The following is a 14,913-nucleotide window of genomic DNA, read 5'->3' as shown; positions in this document are numbered from 1 at the left end:
ATTAATGAATATGCGCATTTAATATTTAAAGACCGTGGCAGTACTTTCGAGATTACGTTGGTACGCACGGTTTAATCTTACCAAAACGTAAAAATAAATACATTGAAATTTAATATCTGCTAAGTTTTTCATATATAATAAAATATAATTTAAAGGTAATTCAGTATTATGATACAAATTATGTAATTAATAAACCATCATAAGAAATAGGAACAAAAACACAAAGACTGTTACATCAATAAAAAAAAAACGCATTAGTTGTCAGTTTTCTTATCTTCAGTCGACTTTCCACGATGGTTCGTTGAACTTCGAATGGGAAAATGCGGCATCACTACAAGCATTCACTATTAAACAAACTATGTATTACTTTATACTATTTTTTTTATGTCTTATTCAATTATTTACTTTAATTCTATGACGTGAAGGTCCAGCTCGTAATGTCTTATATGGTCAATACGACGTACTTGTTTAAACAATTTTATTTTTTTAAATAATAATAACAATTAATTAGCAATAACATTTATTTCCTCGTAATTTTTACGTGAGAGTCAATAAAATATATAATCGATGTCTTATGATTTTAATATTGTAATGGCTTCCTGGACGTTTATATTTATGGAAATTAAATAATCATTGGATTTATAAATTCGATATTCAAATTCGAATTTTCTTTTTCGTTACGCACGTAGAGTTTTTTTTTTATATATTTTAATAAATAAGTATTTTCGTTTTCTATAATTATTTATATTTCGTCATTTAATAAAATTAGATTTTTTTTTAAATAAATCCTATAGCGATCTGGGTTTTGCTGCTTGGTAATCAACGAAACGACGTTCGGAATATACTGAGTACGCCAGTCTAACATATAGCGCGCTTCTGGACACACGCACCGTACGCCCCTGATACGTTTATTTGCGTTGTACTTGTTGGACACAAGTGTGAGCCAATGTTGGCAGAATGTGGTTCATATTTCGTGTAGTGATGTTTGTGATTGGATTGACCCCGCTGTATGATATGAGTTAGCGCAACTTTTCGCAAATGTTTGTGGACGGACGAGGTCAGTTTTTTTTTATACAAATTCATTGATTTATTAAATAATTTCATTGGTTACGTTTAGATCAAATCTTATAAAGTTTGCTTAAACTAGTCGCTTTAAGATAGATATGTTATCGTGTTGTTAATTATTCCGGTGATTTTGTCATCGTAATACGTTGACAGAAAGAAAATTATTATATATTTTTAATTTAGTAGGATATTGTAACATTCATGTGTACTTTAATACAAGCGAATCATTTTAAGGTAATCTATAAAATACAGAAGGCATTCTAAGTGCAATTTTATTTTTCGATAACATTAATAATTTCACAGTTTCTCATGTCTCTTGTCACCTATGCACTTTTGGCATATTTATGTTATTTACATTTAAAAAATATATAAATATTAAATCAATAGAGTCTGAACTATTCAAACCTTAATAAAATTGTTTATATATTGTGCTTTGCAATTAATAAAATTGCATCGTACGTAAATCGCACGACGATTAACACAAAATAAACATTAGTGTGAAAGCGATCTTAGTCGAATATATTTTATAGTCTACATCGTTTATATCAAAAGTGTTAAATATATGACAAGTCTTGTAAGTACTTGGTATTGATGAATACTTATTTCAATAAATCTTTGTCCAGTTAATCTTGAACGATAATAATAATATGAACTAAATTATCAGAAATGAATAAGTGAGAAATATTCTTATTAATATAAGATGCGAAAACTACAAGAGAAGTTTTGCTGACGAGTATATAATTTGATTTACAAATACGTACATCGCACTAGCCGGTATGTTAATTATGTTGCATTCATAATTTTACATTTCATGCGTATTCAATTAACTTTCGTAAGAAAACAAATGAATTGCAAGTCGTAATTAGTACAATTCTGTACCGCTATAATGTGAATTCAATGAATTAGTTTTTAGATTACAAAATATTTATAAGCGTTTAACATTTGAAACTTTACCGATTGCGGGTGCAAACGCCGCTGAATTTTCAAGTAGTTAATTTGTGTTTATAATTCGTTTCGGTCGAGCCGGTGGAAAATATCGTGAGGAAACCTACATTTGTCAGATGAAAATTTGCCACATGTGTATCCACTAACATTGGGACAGTGTATTTGAATGAATTCCAAACCTTCTGTTGCTATACTTTAGTTGCGTAATAATTCTAGATATTTTGTTTCATATTCGTTTAAGGCGACCCCATTTAATATTAAGAATCAATGGAAGACCCACCGATTTTATGGCTTTTATACATTTTTGTCAATTAATATGTATTTTACGGCTTCGGTTTTTTAAAGCAGGTCCTTATTGCGATAGTTTTACGACGTATTCTCGAGTTTTTATATCTTTTCCGAAATATAAAGTTTTTATATTGATGATCTCATTGTTCCGAAGTTAATTAAAATGCGCTTAGTTGTTCTGTTTGTTATTTGGATAGGTAGATACAATATATTCGTTTCGGAATATTTTTCGGAACTTTTATGTAAGACAATGTCAATAATATCCGATGAAGTAATATTTTCGTCTGTCTTTCTATAGACACATGCCTAGCCTAGATTTATAAGTTACGATTGTTTCCTTTCGTTTTCGGTCTATAAAACATGTCAAACGATATCTGTTAATTTGTAACTTTACCTGTAGACTGAGTAATTAATTCATTGTAACTTTGAGTTTTTAACATTCATCTTCAATAACTTGCACGATGACCTCCGTGATCGAGTAATGTGTACACCGGTTTTCATGGGTACGTCACTCCGGGTTCGATTCCAGACCGAGTCGATGTAGAAAATGTGCATTAGTTTTCTATGTTTCCTTGGGTTTGTGGTATCGTTGTTACTTCTAATTTTCCATAACACAAGTTCTTTAGCTACTTACATTGGGATCAGAGTAATATGTGATTTTGTCCAATGTTGTCCAATTTATATTAAATATACTATGTTCTCATAAACAAATAGTAATATAATACAATACGTACTAAGCGAAATAATTTCTCCATTAATACTCTGTTGATACACTTTTCGTTAATTAAAAAAAAAAAAATTAATATCTTTAAAGAATCGTTTCAAATTTTAATGTTAATATTCTATTAATTTTGTGTTACAAATTTATTTAACTAAAGTTATAGTACTATGTACTACCCAATATTTAATAACAAATATTATTAACTAGGATTTATCTATAAAAGATAAGTAAAGCAATTCATACTATACTAAACGTATACTATACTACTGTAGTGTTCTGTAGTAATTTTGAAGACATACAAAACTAATACAAAGTTTTCGTATTTATTCGTCGTAGTTTGGACAGCGTTCGCTTCGGTCCAACAATTTTCTATTCGACTACTTACTGGAAAAACAAACACAACTTACGTCTTTTTAAAATTAATATGATTTATTTTCGAATCTTAAGTGTACCTTGCAAAAAGTCAGGTGCATTGAAAAACCAATCTGGACGTTGCCTTACATACATATATTATATACGTTTAAACTTCCTTTGTTATTTGACCTTATATGCCGTACAATAGCTTATTACCATGGTAGTACTTTGTTTTATAAACTTTCAGTCAGCCCTGACCTTGCCAAGGCTGTGTGATTGTAATCACTACCTTTCGATAAACAGTCCGAAAATATCATCAAAGATTTTCATTTTCATTAAACTTTTTTTTTTTTTTATAAATATTGGACAACATTGGATTTTTCAAATATGACTTGTCGTTCCAGATATTAACGTGAACAAAAATGTTGGTATAGATATTGAAATATCTGCAAGTATGATGTTATAATAGACATGATTTCGTACAACTTCCGTCATATGAACTAATAAGTCAAATCAATTTATATTAGGTACATATCGTGTTTTATGTATCGTGAAATATTTTAGCCTTGTCTTTGTCTTTTAATTATAGTCGCATAAATCCATTGTTAGTGTCCGTATGAGTTCACCTTGGTATTAAAACTTTCGTTTGATTAAAATATGTAAATGTACAGAAAGTTTAATCACTGTCTCGTTGGTGTAGAGGCTGCATTATTTGATTCGGATGGTTGTATACTCCTGCCTCTGATCATGTAAAGGTATTGGTATGCCTGAACTCATTCGGACTTGTCGTATTTGCCGCCCTTGAGTTGCGAGAGTGTGGACATAAACAAGTAGACTCTACATTTGTGAAATCTACAGTTGTTGAACGCTATAACATGACCTGCGCAATTGCCTAGTCTCCCTCAAAAATGGCCGCCGTAACGGAAATTGGTCAGGACATCATTATGTTATAAATTTTAATGAGCAATCAGGTTCCTGTACATAGTCGATATTATAAATCACATTGTTCCAGCTAGCAGATAGATAATTTTGAAAACATTTGAATATCTCAATTTTAAAGCAAAATGTCTTAATAAATTATCGGTATTTCAATAAGATTTGATTTAATAAGGAATTGAATTGTCGAAAACCGACTGTATGTTTAAATTAATTTTGGCTGGTTTGTCGTCGCTGAATTTTATTAACTTTGGACGTCTGCCAGGGCACGAGGGCAAACAATACCTGGCCATTCGTTATCGAGGCCACTTTGATAATGTTATTGTTATTTCGACATTTAAAAACTGATCATCAATATTAAAAGAACATTTTCTTTTTTATATTTAAGATAAATTTAAGCTGGAAATAATTTTATTTAATTCTTATTATCCCATGAGATTAATTCACTCAGTAATCCGGATATTCAATGTTTTATTAAAGATTATTATCAATAGGAAACGGATGCGTCGATCACTAACTGATTCTAACTTAAATAATTTAAAAAAAAAATTACTACGAATCGTAGAGCTGTTCTGCTTGGATACACTTGAAACTCATAACACAGTATGATCGTGATGTCAGAAGGTTATATGTAACATTGACATTACTAAATATAACTTTTAAAGGATACACGTACCAAAATAGCATATCACTGTAAGTCACCGCTTTCAACGTTACACGAATGAGATACGATGTTAGTTCATAGACTATAAACAACTAGTTATCGCCTGCGGCTTCTCTCACTACATCAGTTTTAAGTATCAAAAACTAGCCTATGCCCTTCCTTGAACTTCAAGCTTGCTTTATATAATTTCATCAAATTCGATTCAGATATTTTGATGAGTAACAGACAGACAGCGTTATTTTCATTAGCATTTTTTAGCATTAGCAGCCTGTAAATTTTCCCACTGCTGGGCTAAAGGCCTCCTCTCCTTTTGAGGAGAAGGTTTGGAGCACATTCCACCACGCTGCTCCAATGCGGGTTGGCGGAATACACATGTGGCAGAATTTCGTTGAAATTAGATACATGCAGGTTTCCTCACGATGTTTTCCTTCACCGCCGAGCACGAGATGAATTATAAACACAAATTAAGCACATGAAAATTCAGTGGTGCCTGCCTGGGTTTGAACCCGAAATCATCGGTTAAGATGCACGCGTTCTAACCACTGGGCCATCTCGGCGTTATTTTCGCATTTATAATATTAGTAAAGATAGTTAACTAACTAACATTTTTATTGCCTCATTAGGAAAAGTTTTAAACTTCGTTTTCAATACACAGGATTGAATGATATTACAATGAAAATTACTAAAGCAAATAATACTACTTGGTTCGTATTATATGTCTGCAGTCATTCATGCGATTGAGTTGAAACTTTGTATAGTTATTGTTAGCACGATCGTAAAGGTTTCAGTCATAGTACTGTCAATGTACGAAAGGGGTATTTTATAATATAGGCAGGCGGACGAGCAAAAGTCATAAATATAAGTGGCCATCTTATGGTAAATGGTCACTACCGCCTAGACAATGGCGCTGAAAGAAATATTGACCATTGCTAGCATCGCCAATGCGCTACCAACCTTGGGATGTTATATCCATTATCCCTTATGAACCGGAACACAAAAATACTGAGTAGGTACTACTTGATCTATCCAGAGAGGCTTGCACAAAGCCCTACTACCAAGAAAATAAGGGTGATAATCGCTTTTAAAAAATTGATAAGTCATTGCACAGCGATTCCCATTAGGTAATGTTAGATACAGTATCCGTATATAAATATTTATGTATGATGTTGTTATACAACTTTTCTCTCGCTTTTCCAACATTAGGTTCGACAAACTTGCCGTCGAGTTTCCGCATTGTTACAACTTGTCCTTTTAAGTGTATATCCACATTCGCTCTTTTCTCACGCATGAAAGTGTCTCCACTTAATATGTAGTATCGCTATTTAAGTTACAAGTAACTCAATATCTACTATACATATTATATACAAATAATAACCTCATGCAATAGTTATTACAAAGGTATATTATAATTAAAAAGTTTTAAATACATGGTAGTAAAATGCACCAAGTTATATGAGTAGATTTATTTTGTTACGCGGGGTTGGTTTGTTTAAGCTGTTTTCTACTGGGCAATATTTAGGTTTTTAGTACAGCAACTAATTGATATTATATGTAATAAATTTAATTAGCTTAATGTTATGATTAGTTTTCCTAATATTGCGACTTCGTGTATGAGAACAAAGAGTTATTTAATTTCGTGTATGAGAAAAAAAACACAGTTTCACACAGGTATAAAGTTATTGTTTTAATGACCTTTGCATTTAAATTTATAAAAAAAAAAAATCGTTATTATTCATTCGTTATCTGCATTAAAATTTAATTTACAATTTTTCAAATACATTTATTTATAAGGTTTGTCACATGGATAACTGAAATTATTATTACTGAAATTATATATAAACCATGCTATGCTATGTGATGGAACAAATTACGAATCAGGTGATGAATACTGACAACTATATATTATTTAGTTTCTGTAGAATTATTCTGGAAAAAGAACCTCGAAACTCACCTCAGAACAAGAACGTGAAATGTCAATGTTGAATATAATAATTATTAAATACCTGCATTATAATGCCGTGACAACGCAAGTCGATTGTCAAAAATTTACTAGTGAGTACTGCTGGTGTCTAGAGGACGCCTGGTGACACTGTCAAGGCCAGTGGGGTGAGCAGTATTCATTTTCCAAAATTTCTTTCTGGCCACCATTGACAAGTTATGCGAATAAGTTGATTTCGTATCATGTGAAACATCGATATTTTAAGACATAACCACCACATCTAGGTCTTAATCAAAAAGTATTCCATCGAACTATCGAAACACAAAAAAGATTGTTTGTAAACGTGCAAAGCAATTCAATAAATACTAATACATTAAAAACATTCGTGTGATGATAGACAAATTTTAAAATAACTTTCCACTTGTATTCGTATAAAACTTTTCTCTAACACTAATCGTGAATAAATAGGTCTATCTTAAGTGCATTCCGGATCAATTTTATAAGCTGGGATTTTGGTTTTATTTTCTTTTATATTCGAATTAGAATTATTTCGTTAGAATCGTTAACCGGAAACGTTCACCGCACAATCGTAAAAAGGATTTAAGAGCTCATTTCATTTATAAGCTTTTATTATGTTATTTATTTACAATAAAAGTAAAAATAGTACGATTACTAACTCCACTTGAAATCATACTATTCGATATATCAGTATAGTTGATAGAATATTATTCTTCAGATCGAGTAATGATGTACTGAATTTGTCGACGGCGGCTGTTTTTAACGGAGATTAGCCAACTGCGCATTGTAACAGTTTTGGCGTATGTTCGTAAACATAGTTGCACTTTGAATTCCTGCATCATAGTCTGAAATTATTGCATTTTGAGACCATCGAAGATAATTAAGGCACAAAGACTAGCCGACGTGTTATCCGAGGCAAGCGAATGCAACGCTGCTAAATTATTTATTAGTAGAAGTATTCAATAGGTTTTTATGGATTTTATGGATTATACCTGGATCACCGGGATCTGCCGCTTTATAATTGCCTCTAGACCTAGTCGTAATAAAATCTGAATATCTAAATAAATTAGATTAAAAAACGTCTCATACAACGTGAAGAGAAAATCAAAATATATAAATTCATTTGTGATTTTTTTGAATTGACAAAATAAAAACTTATTTACAGTAAACTGACACATAAGATTTAATTTATAATTAAAAATAAAATAAGCGTAGGAAACGAACTGCTAGTATAATAAGAAAATATTACGAATCGAGCAAAGAAAACAATCAAGTATGTTTTCGTTTTTACATGTTTACAATATTTCAGAACGTTTATTTACAAAGTATTTATTTTGTAAATATCGGTCGCGATGTTTAATCTTCAAGCATATATCAGGAAGTAGAAGGTAATAAGAGCTTATTAAATTATTTACCTTTGTAAGAGATACTTATCCTTTTATGTGATTCCAAGAAACCGGGGACGGAATAATGTGCTTTTGTGTCGCGAGCGTGATGACAGCTTTATTGCAGACGTTAAAATTTGCTAAGTGAATCATATAACCCTTGATAATTGTGTGACGTGACGTTTCACTCACATGTGATATTTAAGCGTTGTGGAAACATAATTGTGTGTAAGGGACATAACGTCTTAGTTGCCAAGGTTGGTAGAGTGTTGGCAATGTAATGGTTGCTTTATATTTTTACCATGTGATTGTCTACCACTGGTGGGGAACACTTATCATCAGGTGGCCCACTTGCCAGTCTGTTTAATAATACAATAAAAAACACAGGAGTTACTCAGAAATAATTCTTAATTTAATTTGATTCCATTAACACATTAGACTCAAAATAGAAATTGGTGTAACTGAATATACAACAATAAACTAAGTATTTTATTTCTAGTTTTGGTTAAATGACTTCAAGTCCTGACAGAGAGATCAAGTAGATATTTATTGTTTGTTATTTGACGTTTCGTGTGTTTGTCTATCTGTGACAGTTGTCCAGTCACGGTGACCCTTTTAGGGCGGGCGCCTGTTCACGCTCGGCCCCCTGACATACATACAAACAAACTAATTTTAGATTTGTGATTCTCACTACATGCTAGACGCAACTATTGGTTTATGGTATTAATAGCTCAGGTACGCGTTAAAAATACCAGCGGAAATCGACTGTTAAAACGAATTTAATTTCGAAAAATATGTGTATGTCAAATTTTTAATATTATATAAATATATACATAATTATAGAATATTATATATTACCATAAAGAGAAACTTTTGTTTTAGTTTCTTAAATGCATAATCTTAAATAATAATAAATAGCATTTAATTTATTAAAAATAATGCAATCATTGAATTTCTCTTAAACCCGGATAGAGCGTTGTACAACATGCAAATTTGATTACAAAATCGGTGATAGGACATTCATATTTCGTTTCGTAAAAACTGTTCAAGAAGTGACCATCTTTTTGTGTCAATAAATGAATTTGCTTAACAAACAGGTCCTTTAAATATTTTAATGTATATTTTTAGGCGAATTGACGCGGAAATTAAATTCTACGAAATTTACGAAGACTTACGGTGATACTGTTATTTTGATGTTAAATGTTATTAATAATAATTATTATGTGCAATGTCGCTATTCATTATAGACATTTCAAGATCGTGTTGTACTGTGAGTTTCGAGTTCTTACAGAAAAACTCCTCTGATACTATACTTATATAGATACGTAGTTAAACGCATTTCAACTCTGTGAGATCTATGTATATATTATTAGCAGGTGCTCAATGTCATTAGTATGTATATTTTTGTCGCCTAGCCACTAGACCGATATATATGGCAGAAGATATCGACAGATTGGGTTCAAATCCAGGTCGGCTCGATAAAAAGTTATTGGGTTTTTCTGACAAACATTCTCAGTAACGGATTCATGCATTTTGAATGTGTACACTTCCGTGCCGAAAAACGCGTAAAGTCTTTGGTTCTGGTCCTTCGATCATGTTAGTTTGCCAATGAGAGTAAATGTATAAAGGATGCACCTGTATTTGCGCACACATTTGTGCACTATAACACGTCCCGCCCGATTGGCTGGTCTCCCTTAAGATTAGATACTGTAGCCGAATCGGTCCGGACGACAACATATTTTAAATTAGCGACAAGTCCTGGCTTCTCACAGATACTCGTAAATCTTTCTTCAATCTATTCAAACCTTAGAGTGAAAGCTGAACTCAATCCTCAGTGTTTTTAAGATTACTCCGAACGACGATATGTTGTCGTATTTTTATTTTGCATTAATTTCGTATTCACTTCGCGCTTACGGGAACCCGTTACCCCAGTCTTTATGTAGGATAGTGAGACAGTTCGCTGAACTTGAACGGACAACCTTCGCCGGTCTAGTAATATAGTATTGATATTATTAAGGAAAAACTGTATAAATACTTGATTTTTCTTAACACACTGTATCTATCTCTTTCCCTCTTCAAAATTTCTATAGCAACAGCAATATAAAAAATATACCTATCTCGCAAATTTCACATAATTATGTTGAGTACTTAGTTAGTTGAATTTGAATAATTTAATGTCATTTTTCAACATCATTGTGTGACAGATATCGTATGAAGTAAATTCCGGCGTAGGCGCATTTTGTTGATTCCCTAATCGTGTAGGGTTGTCAAAAAACCGAATAATAAATTATATATCTTAAAAGAGCATCGTTTTCGAACATCAAAAATATTTTTTATTTCGAATGTCTTTCTCCATGTCGAATCTTGTGATCCCAAGAAATGTATCAAGTTATACGAATACGTCTTATGAATGGGTATTGTCCCCGTTATAGGAATGGCATCCCTGACTGTTTGTTAATTTGACGTTTCACCGTTCTCAATTGGAGCCCACGCGGCGCGTTGCTCAGTGGCTGACCCTCGACGGCCATTCGCATAACACATCTTTACTAATTATTATTTTTTCATTTAATTAAACAGATAACGCTGAGTTAATTGTAATATATAAAGCAATATATGATTTGGAAAGAGTACCAAAATTAAAAGCAAGAAAAATAATTCTTTATTATTATTCACTTATAAGCAAAGTCAAAGTCAAAAATCTTTATTCAATATAGAAGTGTTTACACTTGCTTATTGATAGTCAAAAATCTACCACCGGTTCGGAATTTAGCACCTCGGACCTGAGAAGAACCGGCGAAAGAAACTCAGCGGGATATTTTTTTTTTTTACCATTTTGCATGTACAATGATAATTATATTATACTTATTTGAAACAGCCTGGAGGCGATTATTTCATTCCCAAGGTGTGCAGTTAACTAAAATCATATCAGCATCCAGAACAAAACTCCTATACTATACTATGTCTAAGCTAATATTATAAAGAAGTAAAATTTGTTTGTTTATTTGCAGTGGGAATCTTACGACTAATTATTATCCAATTCCAAAAATTTCCCTTTTTGAAAACTACATTACTTCTGAGTGCTATGGATTATAAAATATATTTACTGCACCCGTGCGAAGTCGGGGCGGGTCGCTAGTGATTTTATAAGTTAATTATGCAAAGTACATGACTCTCTAATAGTAATACATTATATTAACTAATTTTTTCTATAACATTATTTTCGCTTTCTTTCAAACTATTTATTGGACAATATAAATCTATGTAATCGTTTTAAAAATGTACTTCAGATGATTTAAAAAATATTCGTTTGTTTTTTTTTTTTAATATATATATTGTTAATTCTATAATTGTAGTCCGCAATAACTACTATGTTAAGTTGGCCTTTAATTGAAATATACTTTTTAATTAACATCAAGAGAAACCTTATTTAAAAAAAAAATCGTCCGTAATATTTCACATTGGTAAAATATATGTCTAAGTCTAATAAATAAATGTCCAGATGTAAATTTTGGATAAAAAATATACGCCATACCATAGATGTTACGATAAATTTTTTAATCTATTATTTAAAAGCGGAAATGGGCGCCATTGGATCTTACGGTTAGTGACGCGTGAACTTCAACAGGAACCGTCAATGAAGCGCGTGGGAAACGTTTAAATAACCTTTTTATATTTAGTTTATAATTGAATTGGAAGGGAGAGAGTGATTGAAAGCGGCGGGAAATATTAAATAATTTAAATTTGGAATTCATTCATCGTTGTATAAAAATTTACAATCTTTGCATTACAATGAAAAACCGAGCCGTAATAGTGGCCATATCAATATACAATGTTTCAAAGGCGACAATGCAAATTTTCATCCGATGTTTGCGTATAAAATTTGAATTTTAGTTATAAGTTTAAAGCTGACAGGGTGTGGCTTTGACATAGCCAGTTGACTCTTTGACCATTCATTTATTTTCGTTATTTTTTTTTTCATACTATAATTATAAACGTAATGAAAGCGATTGATTCCAGAATTCTAGGACGCATATTTCTTTATTAATTTATATATCTTTACTTGGTGGTAAGGCGTTGTGCTCATCAGATATTCTACCACCATACTTAATTTACTGTATTCCAGTTTAAATGGTGAGTGAGCCAGTGTAACATGCACGAGGGACATAACATCCTAGCTCCCAAGGTTGGCGCATTGTTGATGTAATATGTCTAACACTATCAATGCATACGGGCGATGTTATTTGATTCATTTACGTATCAAGGAATGTCATATTCTTATTTAAAATTCGATCGATCGTAAAATCTCAGTTTTTCATATTACTTTCAATACACCATAAGTTTATGCAAATTGAAAAGTGTTAGTCGGATTATTAGGCAATACGAGATGCATTCTAATGCCCTTTTAAAGTATAAACTAAGTTCTCATTAAAGTCGTATCAGGTCCAGAGTTACATGTTAGCATCGCACGTTTGAAAGTACGTAAAGTGATTAATATTCGTGAATGTTATAAAATGGCTCTCGACGATTTCTCCTCGTGACGTCACGTGATGGTACGAAGGGCCTCATTATCTAATTTTGTCCTTGAGTATTCGTAAAATCAGCGGTTGATTTCATGGTTGGAGACCGTACTATATTATAGCTGGAAGGTTTGGAGAGAATATGTATTTATGAGATAGTTTATAAGCTGATGTAATTTTTAAATAGGAAAGCACTAGACCTTTTTGACGTAACACAACTCCTTTGTAGTCTTTGATAGTGAAATACAACATGATTCAGTTCAGCAGCGTTCTCGGTTAAAAATAATACTATTAATTGATGTTAATACGCTTCTCTAAGTGTGTATATTTTAACACGCAAATGCACAGCATAATGTCTTACGGTATTTTACGTTGTTAGAAGAATTATTCATAAACTGAGCTTTAGCTAAAATATTGACGTATTATATTGGGATGTATGTACATGTAGGATTATTCTAGAAAATCTTCCTCGAGCATACGCGGTTAGTTATGTTGTAGGACATTGTATGCGCTTTTACAACGGGATGATATTGCTACAAAATGTTTCAATAACAAATTTAGTACTTTTTGTTACGGAACGTGTGTATCTAAAGGTTATTATAAAACTAACAAGTTTAATGATAGCACACCTTGGGAATGAATCGCCTTCAGGCTATTTCAAATAATAAATTGTTGCTATAAACAAGAGTGTTGAGTGTTGACTTTTATCAGTTGAGTTTCATTTCAGTGTTTCTTCGCCGGTTATTTATTTCCAGATTGGTGGTTTTTAACAAACAATACCTATGCAAGTGCTTGCTTAAATAAAGAAAATTTAATTTAATTTAATTTGGCATAGTTGATTATCTTAGTATAAAAATGATACAAATTTGAAAACTACAACTATTTATAACAGATCTGTTTTGAATATTTAGAATTATCAATTGAACTAAATCTAAATAAACAATTTAAAGGTAAACAGACTTTTAAATTTTTGTATATAATTTGCAGTGTAAACAAATCTAATAGAAGAACACTTCACAGTTACAAATTGTCTTAAGTGATTCTATTTTGAGTATCACACATGATACTAGAGAGTATTGTTCGAAGTTATGATACAAAACGTGAAAGTGTAAACTGTTTGTTTTAACCTCGAGTTTAGTCCATTACGAGGGTAGATTTTCCTAGTGATAATAACCTTTTGTATAAAGATTCAGCTACACAAAGCTCTTTATGTGGTTCGATAGCATCGACACTGGGAAACTCAGTATCTGTTTACCGTATTGTATTCTATTGTGTACGTACCTACAGTTCGGCTTATTGTTTCCTCAGCGCCGTGAGAAAAGAGATTGTAACTAAAAAACAAAGATGGACAATTATTTTTGATGAATGATTTTATTTTCACGTCGGATTCAAGTTTTTGGAATGTAAATCATTTTTGACTGTTTATATTACGAAATCCTAAAACAGTGATTACATATGTCATGTAACCGTGACTTGTAACTATGCAAGTATTCGATTAAATTGAAAGTATTCGATTCTATTATAATTCATTGTAATTAAATATATAACGAAATATAAATCTCGAACTAAATAAATAAATAAATAATGGACTGTATTTATATTTTATTACATAATATATAAATACAAACACATTGAACATCGTGGACAAGTATTAACAATTGTTTCAAAATAACAAGTGGCTCAAATAACATTTATTTCCGTAACCGTAATGTAACGGCATATACTTAAAGTTCTTTATATAATAAACTAGAATTAATTTTGTATGGTGTTTGATGGTCGTCAGTAAAAAGCATTTTGTCTCGTTACAGAGCCTCCGCGCGTGTCGGCTGCTGTGGGGCCGCGAAGCAAACGAGTGCAGACGCCGCAGCCCGTGCGGTCGCCGCCTGCAACGCTCACCGCCCCGCCGCCCGCTCAGCCGCGCGAACATTCAGTTGCTCTCGCGCATGCTACTAAAGGCGTTGAAGCATTAGGGGTTCTCGTGCAGTACCTAGTGTTTCGAGTAAGTTTAAAATATTTTTATCACTGTTACTGTTATTTTATATCTAAACTTAAGACAAAGAATAAAAAATTAAACAACGATG

At 31.9% G+C, this 14,913-nt stretch overlaps 1 protein-coding gene across 1 annotated transcript in view; it reads left to right on the top strand.

Moving 5' to 3' along the window:
• The window catches only part of LOC125066114, a 95,106-nt gene that overhangs the window by 75,483 nt on the left and 4,710 nt on the right, over positions 1-14,913 (top strand). Inside the window, exon 6 of the mRNA XM_047674032.1 lies at positions 14,641-14,831. Within this exon, the coding sequence (XP_047529988.1) occupies positions 14,641-14,831 (191 nt within the window). The remainder of the gene's footprint in view (positions 1-14,640; positions 14,832-14,913) is intronic.

This window comes from Vanessa atalanta, chromosome 9 (genome assembly GCF_905147765.1).
Source record: "Vanessa atalanta chromosome 9, ilVanAtal1.2, whole genome shotgun sequence".
Lineage (NCBI taxonomy): Eukaryota > Metazoa > Arthropoda > Insecta > Lepidoptera > Nymphalidae > Vanessa > Vanessa atalanta.
The sequence above is the reverse complement of the archived record's forward strand: the minus strand, read 5'-3'. Positions and strand labels throughout refer to the sequence as shown.